The sequence below is a fragment of the Oncorhynchus clarkii genome, chromosome 2, assembly GCF_045791955.1.
Source record: "Oncorhynchus clarkii lewisi isolate Uvic-CL-2024 chromosome 2, UVic_Ocla_1.0, whole genome shotgun sequence".
Classification (NCBI taxonomy): Eukaryota; Metazoa; Chordata; class Actinopteri; order Salmoniformes; family Salmonidae; genus Oncorhynchus; species Oncorhynchus clarkii.
The window spans coordinates 57908936-57922746 of NC_092148.1; the positions used below are offsets into that span (position 1 = coordinate 57908936).

At 39.8% G+C, this 13811-nt stretch overlaps 1 protein-coding gene across 2 annotated transcripts in view; it reads left to right on the forward strand.

Annotated features, from left to right (window-relative positions):
- The window catches only part of LOC139370552 (cytosolic carboxypeptidase 4), a 259601-nt gene that overhangs the window by 219259 nt on the left and 26531 nt on the right, over nt 1–13811 (forward strand). For both annotated transcript variants that reach the window (XM_071110131.1, XM_071110122.1), the window contains exon 23: nt 394–554. In XM_071110131.1, the coding sequence (XP_070966232.1) occupies nt 394–554 (161 nt within the window). The remainder of the gene's footprint in view (nt 1–393; nt 555–13811) is intronic.

The window sequence follows — 13811 nt, forward strand, 5'->3', positions numbered from 1 at the left end:
TCCTGAAGGTGCAAGTTCTATGTATTCAGAGCTGATAGGTTAATGAGCAGATCACAGATCACAGCTATTTCTCCATGACAGTCGCTACTTTGATATGAATACAATTATCCAGAGAGGCTTTCTATACAACACATTCAGTGGTTATGGACTGTAGGCTAAATACTCCAATGGCCCCACTCAGAAGTATTACAATTTAGTTACCAGGCTAATGTATAGCTGAAGCAATCCTACTTGTCTGGAAAATAGTAGTTTGCTTACATACCAGTAATCAGAAGGCTTTTTATCTTGTTTCTTTCTAATGAAAGACCTGAAGCTTTTCTAAAGACGTCATATCATATCCTGATGTTATTGTGTTTTAAATGGACCGTGTCTGTGTTGTCTTGTTTGTTCTAGGGCATGCAGACTGGCACGGGGGAATTGGAGGAAATGGGGGTGAAGTTCTGTCAGTCGCTGCTCTCCCTGAGGAGGAACACCATGCTGTACAACAGAAGAGTCATCAGCCAGCCAACCCTGCTCAACCTGGATGACAACCTCCTAGACCACAAGTCCCGCAAGTAAGTCCTTTTTCTGATGGTCCATAGGTCCCTCTGTCCCCTGTCTCCAGCCAACACCCACACTACATACACACACACTACACACACACACACACTGCACACACACACTGCACACACACAGCCCAGTTGGCAGGGTGAGCCCCTGAGAGTAGACCCTGAGAAACACAATCAAACAAGCTTAGATTGGATCAATGAAAAAATGTTTTGTGGTGGGATAGGCAGCAGTGCTTTTTAGAGTTCATTGATTACATACTACTGTATGATGAAGCACTTAAAAAAGCATTTAATAATGGATACACTTTTAAAGACAGTCCAAGTACAGTTAAATAATATTAAGCAGTACTAGGGCTATCTTTAAAAGTGTATGGAAGCCAAGCCATTGCCTGTAAAGGGTCCATCTTGGCCACTTACTCAACCACATTTTACCTATACACCAATTAAATATTGGCTTGACTGTCTTGCCATAATGGTTTCTATCTGAGTTGCTGGCTTTCCAGTAATTACAATTTGAGACACTCCGCCATTTCCTGGTTGAAAAAAATCTAATAATTTGCCTAATATCAGTTTGTGACCAAACAAGCAATGTAAATGTATAGTGTAGAGAATCATTGTACCATCTAAATCACTGTGATATATCTGTTCAATAACCCCAAATATTGTATATTCAGCTGGTTCACAAAACCAAAAGTAAAAGATGCAAAAACGAAACTTAAGAATGCATAGAAATATCGCACATAGAAACAATCTACCACTTCTTAAACTTGCTTTCAACGAGAATGAGATAACTATATCTATCTATATCTATAACTCATAATTTCTATGTGAATTTGGTCGGGTCGCCCCAAAAAGTAGCATAGTGCAGCTTTAAGGAACTTTTTATATTTTGGAGTGCTACGCTTCCTTTTTTCACTCTTGTTTTTTTCCAGACATCCACAAGTCTTAGATTCACTTACTGTCTGGATTTATGGAATGGAATATTATAACCTGCACTATAGATTTATAGATTTTTTAACTTCAATTCAATTCTGTTTTGTGATCATTTTGTATTGTTAATGTACATCTTGTCCTCATCGACAACTTGGTCGGGATTATTGCATTTCTTACTCTTTCTTTCTCTTGAGGGGTTATATAAAATGTTTTTACACGCATAAAACCCATCACTACTTAAAAAAGTAGGATCTAGTTCTGATAAGTTTCTTCCCTGGAGCATTATGCAAGTGTGGTAGTAGAGAGAGGACACCATGTCCCACTGTGTTAGCCTTATACCCAACATATCTTACAATATCATTAGAGCAGTTGAAAGTACAGTATGAAAAGGTGGCCTTACCTTAATATTTGCCCCCATTCTTGAATATGTGACTCTGGCCATGACCCCACTCTTCGATGGTGTCTCAGGGGGAGTTGGGATATGCAAAAAACATTCACAATTCACACATGCATATAATACACACCAAATTATTATAATTACGATTATTATGATTATATTTACACCACCTGACACTAAAATGGCCTGTTTCAGGGTGATTAGATGTGTGTCCAGATGTCTTAATCTAATCATGACAAGTAGAAGTCACGATAAACACAGATCTCAACAGTCATAAGTTTGGAATTTCTGTGAATTTCTGATCTTCACACATGCTAATAGCTCTTAACACCTTGGCCATTGTCCTCATTCATCCCGATCAGTTCAGCAGCAATCTTCTCCAAACCTGTGCATGGTAGCCTTTGAAATTGGTTCACATATTTGAAAATCATCTTAATAAGAATGACATACTATTAAGGTATTGAAATCTATATTCATATGACTATAATTGTCATTTCATTATTTCAAGATTTAACATCTTATTCAACTGTATTTTTATTTTCACATTTTATTTTCACACTTTAAAGTAAAATTATAAAATGAAAGATAAACTAACAAAAAGCAGTAAAAGACCCGAATCAATGAAGATAAAACAAAGGATGTCAAAAATATCAACAAAGTTGTCTTAAATTAGGCCAAGCTAAAAATGCAGACTGTCAAATGCTATTTAAACACATCAAGCATTTTCACTGTACATTGCAAAGTTCCATATTAAAAATACTTTATAAAATATACAGTGTACATAGTGTAAGTACTGCATGTCGATTTGTGTAAACTCTGCTTCTACCTATGTTGTCTGCCTGTATATCCTGTTTATCATCTGTTTTTATATCCCATTTATCACCTGTCTGTATATCATGTTTATCATCTGACTGTATATCCGGTTTATTGTCTGTGTGCATATCCTGTTTATTGTCTGTCTGTATATCCTGTTTATCGTCTGTCTGTATATCCTGTTTATCGTCTGTCTGTATTTCCTGTTTACCGTCTGTCTGTATATCCTGTTTATCGTCTGTCTGTATATCCTGTTTATCGCCTGTCTGTATATCCTGTTTATCATCTGTCTGTATATGCTGTTTATTGTGGCAGCATCATTTCACCAATTCAAATTCCTGCGATTGAAGGTGATTTTGAATATATTCTCTTGCTTGTATGCCCATGCTTTCCACTGCTTTTACGAATTCTTCCTAAACCTACACGCACCTGGGAGTGCTTCTTGCACTTGGAAGTGAAATATAATTGAGTTTCAGTCCCTCCTTCCAATGTCTAACATGAAACTTCTTGTGATGGGAATGAAAGGTTTAAAAGTTCAGATCGTGACGTTCATGATTCATCTACAATTCCATACTCCTCTTATTTTCCTCAAATCAATCTAAGCCTTCATGTTTAAAAAGGTTTTCATTACCCATTGCTGGTGTGTCTGTGTATGTGTGTGTATATACTTGTGTGTATGTGTATAGTTGTCTGTTTTTGTGCTGTATAAAGAAAGACATGTCTTCTCCAGCTATTGTTTTGGAGTTTAGATCTGATTCCTCCTCTGACAGCCAACACAGCTGCTGTCTACAGATGGGTTTCACCTTGCTGTGAAATAAGCCTTTCTCTCTGCCACCCTCCCTCATCAACCAGTCACATTATGCAGGCCCAGAGCAGCCACACCACACTTACAGTATTTACCTTGCTTCCTCCTATTGTCCAGAATACTGAGTAAATTGCAGACAACTTTGTGAGCTGCCCATGGATAGGTCTATAGATGAATTAGCAAACTCAAAGTTATGTATTTGGTGGAGTAATGAGGATGAAAGTGTTCAATGAAAATAGAAAATAAACAGTAGTTTTATTTGGCATTTGTTAAGAAACCTGACTTTTTCGTTTCTGGAAAACATATATAAAGTAGCAGTGATGGCGATTTCTATGAAATACATGTCCCTTAAGATTATATTGACCTCAAACATAATTCACGCAATAACAGTTTACCATGATTTACTTACTGCGATCCTGAGGTTTAGCTTATATTTCCAGATCCAGCCCTGAAAAATGTATCCTAATTGAATATTTCATCAATTAAGTGAATTGTTCAGTGCAGTTGTTAGTTTCACCCCGCTGGTCAATGATGCAGATGCTTAACTACTGAAACTGATCTCTCATCTTCAGATTAGAAATGGTTTCTGTAATGTTCTGTTTCTCAACCATAATCCTTCTTGTGCTCCATCACCCATTCCTTGGTCCGAATAAAAAACAAAAAACCCAGGCGATATTGTATCAGTCTAATATACTAGCTATAAGAAGCACTGTATTACACATCTCACTACCTCTGTTATTGTATCAAATTTAGGCTAACTCTCTTTTCCATATCAAAGCGAGCTCAAGAAATGTTGATACAGTGCACTTGGCAGAATGATTACATTTCTGTCAGTTGCTTAGTTTCATAGATTCTTACAGCTTGCGTTCACTTCATACAATCCCAAACAAAGCAACAAGAAGAAAAACATGGTTTCTGGCAGTTTGAAACTCATTCCATTAGAGGTTACCATGAACTGCATTAACTGGTTTGTCCAGTCTGAATTGAGCATCGGCCTTCAGTAAGCCATTCATTTAGGTTCCCTTCTCCTAGATCTACAGGTAACTGCCAAAATAAAGGAAACACTGGAGTAAATGACAGATGCAAAGTTTATTGAATGCAGGTGCTTCCACACAGGTGTGGTTCCTGAGTCAATAAAGCAATTAACATCCCATCATACAGTGCCTTGCAAAAGTATTCGGCCCCTTTGAACTTTGCGACCTTTTGCCACATTTCAGGCTTCAAACATAAAGATATAAAACTGTATTTTTTGTGAAGAATCAACAACAAGTGGGACACAATCATGAAGTGGAACGACATTTATTGGATATTTCAAACTTTTTTAACAAATCAAAAACTGAAAAATTGGGCGTGCAAAATTATTCAGCCCCTTTACTTTCAGTGCAGCAAACTCTCTCCAGAAGTTCAGTGAGGATCTCTGAATGATCCAATGTTGACCTAAATGACTAATGATGATAAATACAATCCACCTGTGTGTAATCAAGTCTCCGTATAAATGAACCTGCACTGTCATAGTCTCAGAGGTCCGTTAAAAGCGCAGAGAGCATCATGAAGAACAAGGAACACACCAGGCAGGTCCGAGATACTGTTGTGAAGAAGTTTAAAGCCGGATTTGGATACAAAAATATTTCCCAAGCTTTAAACATCCCAAGGAGCACTGTGCAAGCGATAATATTGAAATGGAAGGAGTATCAGACCACTGCAAATCTACCAAGACCTGGCCGTCCCTCTAAACTTTCAGCTCATACAAGGAGAAGACTGATCAGAGATGCAGCCAAGAGGCCCATGATCACTCTGGATGAACTGCAGAGATCCACAGCTGAGGTGGCAGACTCTGTCCATAGGACAACAATCAGTCGTATATTGCACAAATCTGGCCTTTATGGAAGAGTGGCAAGAAGAAAGCCATTTCTTAAAGATATCCATAAAAAGTGTCGTTTAAAGTTTGCCACAAGCCACCTGGGAGACACACCAAACATGTGGAAGAAGGTGCTCTGGTCAGATGAAACCAAAATGTAACTTTTTGGCAACAATGCAAAACGTTATGTTTGGCGTAAAAGCAACACAGCTGAACACACCATCCCCACTGTCAAACATGGTGGTGGCAGCATCATGGTTTGGGCCTGCTTTTCTTCAGCAGGGACAGGGAAGATGGTTAAAATTGATGGGAAGATGGATGGAGCCAAATACAGGACCATTCTGGAAGAAAACCTGATGGAGTCTGCAAAAGACCTGAGACTGGGACGGAGATTTGTCTTCCAACAAGACAATGATCCAAAACATAAAGCAAAATCTACAATGGAATGGTTCAAAAATAAACATATCCAGGTGTTAGAATGGCCAAGTCAAAGTCCAGACCTGAATCCCATCGAGAATCTGTGGAAAGAACTGAAAACTGCTGTTCACAAATGCTCTCCATCCAACCTCACTGAGCTCGAGCTGTTTTGCAAGGAGGAATGGGAAAAAATGTCAGTCTCTCGATGTGCAAAACTGATAGAGACATACCCCAAGCGACTTACAGCTGTAATCGCAGCAAAAGGTGGCGCTACAAAGTATTAACTTAAGGGGGCTGAATAATTTTGCACGCCCAATTGTTCAGTTTTTGATTTGTTAAAAAAGTTTGAAATATCCAATAAATGTCATTCCACTTCATGATTGTGTCCCACTTGTTGTTGATTCTTCACAAAAAAATACAGTTTTATATCTTTATGTTTGAAGCCTGAAATGTGGCAAAAGGTCGCAAAGTTCAAGGGGGCCGAATACTTTCGCAAGGCACTGTACATAGGGTCTTGATTAAAAATGCCCAGTTGCTCATTATTTTGGCTACCATGGCTAAAAGAAGAGATCTCAGTGACTTTGACTTTGAAAGAGGCGTCTCAAAGGAACATAGGGGGTTTTAAAGGTGTCTGTGTCTCTGTCACTAAATCTCAACCCAAATTAACACTTCTAAGGAGATTCATGGAACGGCACCTGAGACAGCGTTTTCCACCACCATTTGCATTAGGAATTTATTGTGGAAGAATGGTGTTGCATCCCTCCGAAAGGTTCTGGTTGGAACCAAAAAGGGTTCTATGCTTGCTTCACATATCTGCCACCCCTGGTTCCATGTAGAACCCTAAATGGAACTCAAGGGTTCTATATGGAACCAATTTTGGTTCAGTGAAGAAGAACGGTTCTACAGTATATAGAACCTTTAGGAATTGATAGAACCCTTTTTGGGTCCAAAACCTTTTTTTCCAGACGCTTGTTAGAATCTCATGGCTGCCAAACACTTTATGTTGGCGTTTCCTTTATTTTGGTAGTTGTCTGTAGATTCACATGGGTTCTCCTGTAGAAGATTTCATGGAAAAGTAGCCTTGGATGATAAAGTGAACCATTGTATCAGACAGCCTAGTTGTATTTGCCCTCCATGAAGCTGTATAAACTTCAGTGCGCCTACAGTTTCATGATTTTTTTATTGATAGCACATTATGTTAGGGAACATAGCACTGCTTTCATCTTTGCTCACACATACGATAGAGTTCATCTCAAATACCACCAGGATGACAGGCTAGCTATTGTATGCTGCATGCACTGGGTAGTCCTGCCTGATGGAGGATGTGTTTGGCATGGCAATGATGGTGAGAAGAGTCAACTAAAGCATACTAGATCAGGGCCCAGGTTAGTGGGAACTAGAGGTCTTCACAGGTCTAAAAAGTTGGACCAGTTCCGAAATGGATCTGTGGCGGAGACCCGTTCCAAATGGACTCAAGGACAGTCAGACCCGTTCCGAAAATGACAGTGGAAAACAGACACAAACAGACCCGTGCTGGTTCGGATCCGAGAGACAAATTTTTTGTTGCGCTAAATGCATCAGGCCATTGCATGCATAGACCCTTTCCTATAGGCTTAGTGGTCCACTGTATGATATTAATATAAAATAGATACATATTAACAGAAACAAGCTTAGGCCTATAGGCTTAGTGGTCCACTGTATGATATTAATATAAAATAGATATATATTAACCTGTCTAGGACTGGGGTTCCGCTAGCGGTACCCCGTTCCGCTAGCGGTACCCCTCGCCAACAGCCAATGATATTGCAGGGCGCCAAATTCAATCAACAGAAATCTCATAATTACATTTTCTCAAACATACAAGTGTTAGGCACCATTTTAAAGATAAAATTCTCGTTAATCCAACCACAGTGTCCGATTTCAAAAAAGCTTTTCGGCAAAAGCAGAACATATCATTATGTTAGGTCAGCAACTTGTCACAGGAAGCATACAGCAATTTTCCAAGCAAAGAGCAGAGGAGTCACAAAAAGCAGAAATATTGATAAAATGAATCACTAACCTTTGATATTCTTAATCAGATGACAATCCCGGGACAACTCATTACACAATACATGTATGTTTTGTTCGATCAAATTCATATTTATATCCAAAAACCTCAGTTTACATTTGGATTTGCCTCCAAAACATCCCGTGAATTTGCACAGAGCCACATCAAATCACAGAAATACTCATAATAAACATTAATAAAAGATACAAGTGTTATTCACAGATTTAAAGATATACTTCTCCTCAATGCAACCGCTGTGTCAGATTTCAAAAAGTCTTTACGGGAAAATAATCTGAGTACGGTGCTCAGACGACATATAGAACCCAAGAATATATCCGCCATGTTGGAGTCAACATAAATCAGAAATAGAATTATAAATATTCACTTACCTTTGATGATCTTCATTAGAATGCACTCCCAGGAATCACAGTTCCACAATAAATGTTTGATTTGTTCCATAAAGTCCATCATTTATGTCCAAATTCCTCCTTTTGTTAGGGCGTTTAGTAAACAAATCAAAACTCACGAGGCACAGGCAAGTCCAGCAGAAATGTCGGACGAAAATTCCAAAAAGTTATATTACAGGTCGTAGAAACAAATCAAACAATGTATAGAATCAATCTTTAGGATGTTTTTATCATAAATGTTCAATAATGTCCCAAGTGGAGAATTCATTTGTCTGTAGAAAACCAATGGAACGAGAGGTAACTTTCTCATGACCGCTCGTCACGAGACAGAGGATGCTGGCAGACCTCTGACTCAATCCCCTCTCATTCGCCCCCCCTTCACAGTAGATGCCTGAAACAACGTTCTAAAGACATCTAGTGGAAGCCTTAGGAAGTGCAAGATGACCCATATCCCACTGTATATTCAATAGGGGCTGAGTTGAAAACCTACAAACCTCAGATTTCCCACTTCCTGGTTGGATTTTGTCTCAGGTTTTTGCTTGCCATATGAGTTCTGTTATATTCACAGACATCATTCAAACAGTTTTAGAAATTTCAGAGTGTTTTCTATCCATTACTACTAATAATATGCATATATTAGCATTTGGGACTGAGTAGGAGGCAGTTTACTCTGGGCACGCTTTTCATCCAAATGTGAAAATGCTGCCCCCTATCCATAAGAAGTTTATATTAAGAGAAACAAGCTTAGGCATAGCCCTAGAGAGACTGAGAGAAAGATAGAGATATGCTGGCGCCGTGTTACCGACATCGACATGGATTTATTTGTATACTATGTAGATAGGCTACTACTGCTGTACAGATACAGGGGTACAAAAGGAGGCTAATTCTTACATTTTCGATTATAATATATTTATAAAGATAAGCATTGTATTGTTTGACCCAACAAATAACATCAATAGGCTAATGCCATTTATTTTTTACAAGCACATAATAATAAGAATGATTATTATTAATGACTAAACAATTGATAATAAATCAAGGAAAGGGAGAAAATTACATTAAACCTGAATAGCGAGTTGCACACAGTCCATTTGGCCGCGCCAAAGTTCTTCTCCTCTTTGTCTTCTACAATATTAACACTCCTCCCAGCAGATCTATAGTGGTCATTTCAATTGCATTCCGACTTATGTTCTTCCTATGTTCTTCCCACTGTCTTCTGCAGTCTTAGCCTGCATTTGATGTGTGAATAAGCATGCTTTCCTAAAAAAAAAGTCCAGCACAGACCCCTAATATTCATGAGCGTTAATTCATTTGAACAAGTTTCATAACTCCTGAGATGTGCTTTACAAACTGCTTGTTTTGAAATCAGGTTCATTAGTAGGGCTTGTTGCAAGACTAGCACCTTCTGCTCTGCCTTTGGAAAGAACAAAGACAGAGGCCCAAGGGTCCTGAGTATTGGCAAGCCTAGTTTCAAACAGATGGAACAAGTCAGGTGCATATATTTAGGCAACATTGATTGTGCATTCAGATTGTGCAATGAGATACACAACATGACCAAAAGTATGTGGACACCTGCTCGTTGAATATCTCATTCCAAAATCATGGGTATTTATATGGAGTTGGTCCCCCCTTTGCTGCTATAACTGCCTCCACTCTTCTGGTTAGGCTTTCCACTAGATGTTGGAACATTGCTGTAGGGTATGGCTTCCATTCAGCCACAAGCCACCAACTGATGTTGAGCAATTAGGCCTGGCTCGCAGTCTGCATTCCCAATCACCCCAAAGGTGTTCGATGGGGTTGAGGTCAGGGCTCAGTGCAGGCCAGTCAAGTTCTTCCACACCAATCTCGACAAACCATTGCTGTATGGACCTTGATTTGAGCATGGGGGAATTGTCAAGCCGAAACAGGAAAGGGCCTTCCACAAACTGTTGCCACAAAGTTGGAAGCACAGAATTGTCTAGAATGTTATTGTACGCTGTAATTTTTGACCCTGATGGTCATCTATGAAAGTTTGAACATCTTGAAGAACAATCTGGGCTTAAATGGCCATGTAATGTTATAATCTCCACCGAGCACAGCCAAAAGAAGACTGGCCACACCTCAGAGCCTAGTTCCTCTCTAGGTTTCTTCCTAGGTTCCTGCCTTTCTTGGGAGGTCTTCCTAGCCACGTGCTTCTACATCTGCATTGCTTGCTGTTTGGGATTTTAGGCTGGGTTTCTGTATAAGCACTTTGTGACATCTGCTGATCTAAAAATGGCTTTATAAATACATTTCATTGATTTGATTGTAGCATTAAGATTTCCCTTCACTGGAACTAAGGGGCCCGAACCATGGAAAAACAGCCCCGGACCATAAAAAAAAAGAGATTGCATGGCTGGGTGTTTGATTTTATACACCTGTCAGCAATAGCAGAATCCCTCATTTGAAGGGGTGTCTACATACTTTTGTCTATGTAGTGTAGATGTTTCCTGTCTCGTCATTGAATGAATTCATTGATGCTACTTCAACTATGACGTTGCATTGTAACACTCATCCATTTAATATTATTTCTCTCTCTCTGTCTCTCACTCTCGGCCCCTCCCTCTGCCGGCCTCTCTCCCTCTGCCTCTCCTTCTCTCTTTTTCTCTGCCTCTCTCACTCTCCCTCTCCCTCTGGTGACCTCTCGCTCTCTCAGCAGCAAAACAAAATAAAAACCTTCTCTGCTAAAAAAAGGGTACATTTGCATGAATGATGTAACTGTGAAACACGTAATAATGACTAGTCTAGTGGATACCTATTTCTCTTGCTCCTTCCTGTTAAACTATTTCTACTGTAGTAGAGTTATTTTATCAATAATCTGAGGTCCTTTGCAGATAACCAATTAACTGGTGCTCTGTAAGGGATCGAACGCAGACTGGGCTAACATGAAGGATTAACTCACCAAGTTTATTCAACTGTAGAATTATTCAAATGCACATTGCAATATTTATAAGTGTTTGTCAGACTTTCATAACATCACAAAAATTTGTCTGAAAAACATGTAGACCTCCCATTAAAACTTTGCTTTCCGGCGTGATGCTTAACAGTGCATTTCTCTCATGTTTCAAGAAGATTGTAGATGCAAAAAGTAGAAAAGATACATCTGTGGAGTGGTGTTGATTCTAATGTGATCCTGGGGACATTGGATTGGGGAGGCGTTTCTTTTATGAAGTGTCTGTGAGTGGGTGAGTGAGTGAGTGAGTGAGTGAGTGAGTGAGTGAGTGAGTAAGTGAGTGAGTGAGTGAGTGAGAGAGAGAGAGAGAGAGACAGAGAGACGTGAGCCCTGTGAAGGCTGGCTGTGAGGCGTAGCGCTGGTTCTCTCCCCTCCCAGGGGGTATCTGATTAAATCTCTGTCCCCCGCCGTCACACTGACTACCACACTCTGCTGACATGCCACACACTGCGCACACCTTTTAATCTGCATATTAAATTATTAGCGGGACTTCAACTCTCCTTTTTTCCCCACTGTGTGAGAGCTATTTGTGTTAGACTTAAGCCTCTTAGTCATGGATCTGAATTGAACCTGAAAAGGGACAACCTTTAAATGTTTATATCTTGGGTGATTTGAAGCAACAAATGCATTGTGTTGTTCATTCATACATGCCATGCGCCAGTGCTATCATAGCTATCATAGCCATCTCTGATACAGTTCATCTATTGCAAACAGCCTATGTGACTGCAGCCGTACACACATCTGTACATACCAAATGAATGCAAACTAAATGCTGAAAGTAGTAGGCTAGTTATTCATACATGCAAACAAAAATACCGAATAGCAGTTTGGCTTAGAATTCCCGACCCAATTGCAAATGCAAACGAACAAATGTGAACGGAATCTAACTGCAGTAGTCCAGTAGTAGGCCTAGGAAACAACATATCCAATTGATAAATATATGACACAATCTACATTATATTTAGGCTAGTTACATTAACAGTAATCAAATGCAGCAAACAAAAGGCAAATAACCAAAACATAGTCTACAGCCTGCTACAGTGAGATGCAGCCATGCACAGCTGTCTTGCCAAATACGTAAACAGGCCCACTTCAAACATGGATAACCCTGCTGCTCATGAGTTCAGCAACAGATTGTGATATGGCACAATACACTTCTCTGGATCAAATTCGACCCACCTAATCAATTAAGCAATACCAGTCTGCCATAAACACGTTTCCAATACGTACAGTTCCATTTACAGTAACGACAACCAGCTACCGAGAAAACCATAATAGGATGTATCTACTGTATATGACGAAACATACCGATATGTAGCTATACCCAGGGGCGTCATTTGGATTCTTGCTTTGGAATTATATTGAATCCTGCTTATATCACGCTATACCACAATAAACATACAAGTTCAAATGCTTTTGACCAAGAAGTGACAGGTTCAAGGGCACAAAATCTCAGCTGTGCTCTAACAGCAACATGGACAGTGCCCTATACACTAAAGCATTTTTTTTTTAACAGCCTCCTTGATGCTCTGTGGAACTTCCTGAGTAATCGATCATTCCGTTCTCCCTGAAATCTTCTTGTAAGATCCCCCTCAAATGCCAGTTGGATTAGTTGAGCTTTCCTCGGGTGTAGCATGCTTCTTCTGCGCTGACTGAAAATTAGTTCTCGCATGTAGCTGTGAACGCCCCAAAAGTCAGTCCATGTTTCAGTGCAGTAAGCACAGTCAACATTTTAAAAAAGTGTTTTATTTAACCTTTATTTAACCAGGTAGGCTAGTGGAGAACAAGTTCTCTTTTACAACTGCGACCTGGCCAAGATAAAGCAAAGCAGTGTGACACAAACAACAACACAGATTTACACATGGAACAAACAAGCATACAGTCAATAACACAATAGGAAAAGTCTATATTCAGTGTGTGCAAATGAGGTAAGAGTAGGGAGGTAAGGCAATAAATAGGCCATAGTGGCGAAATAATTACAATTTAGCAATTAAACACTGGAGTGACAGATGTGCAGAAGATGAATGTGCAAGTAGAGATACTGGGGTGCAAAGGGGCAAAAAATAAAAAATAATAAAAAAATAACAGTATGGGGATGAGGTAGTTGGATGGGCTATTTACAGATGGGCTATTTACAGATGGGCTATGTACAGGTGCAGTGATCTGTGAGCTGCTCCAACAGCTGGTGCTTAAAGTTAGTGAGGGAGATATGAGTCTCCAGCTTCTGTGATTTTTGCAATTCATTCCTGTCATTGGCAGCAGAGAGCTGGAAGGAAAGGCGGCCAAAGGGGGAATTGGCTTTGGGGGTGACCAGTGAAATATACCTGCTGGAGAGCATGCTATGGGTGGGTGCTGCTATGGTGACCATTGAGCTGAGATAAGGCGGGGCTTTACCTAGCAAAGACTTATAGATGACCTGGAGCCAGTGGGTTTGGCAACGAATATGAAGCGAGGGCCAGCCAACGAGAGCATACAGGTCACAGTGGTGGGTAGTATATGGGCTTTTGGTCACAAAACGGATGGCACTGTGATAGACTACATCCAATTTGCTGAGTAGAGTGTTGGAGGCTATTTTGTAAATGACATTGCCAAAGTCAAGGATCGGTAGGATAGTC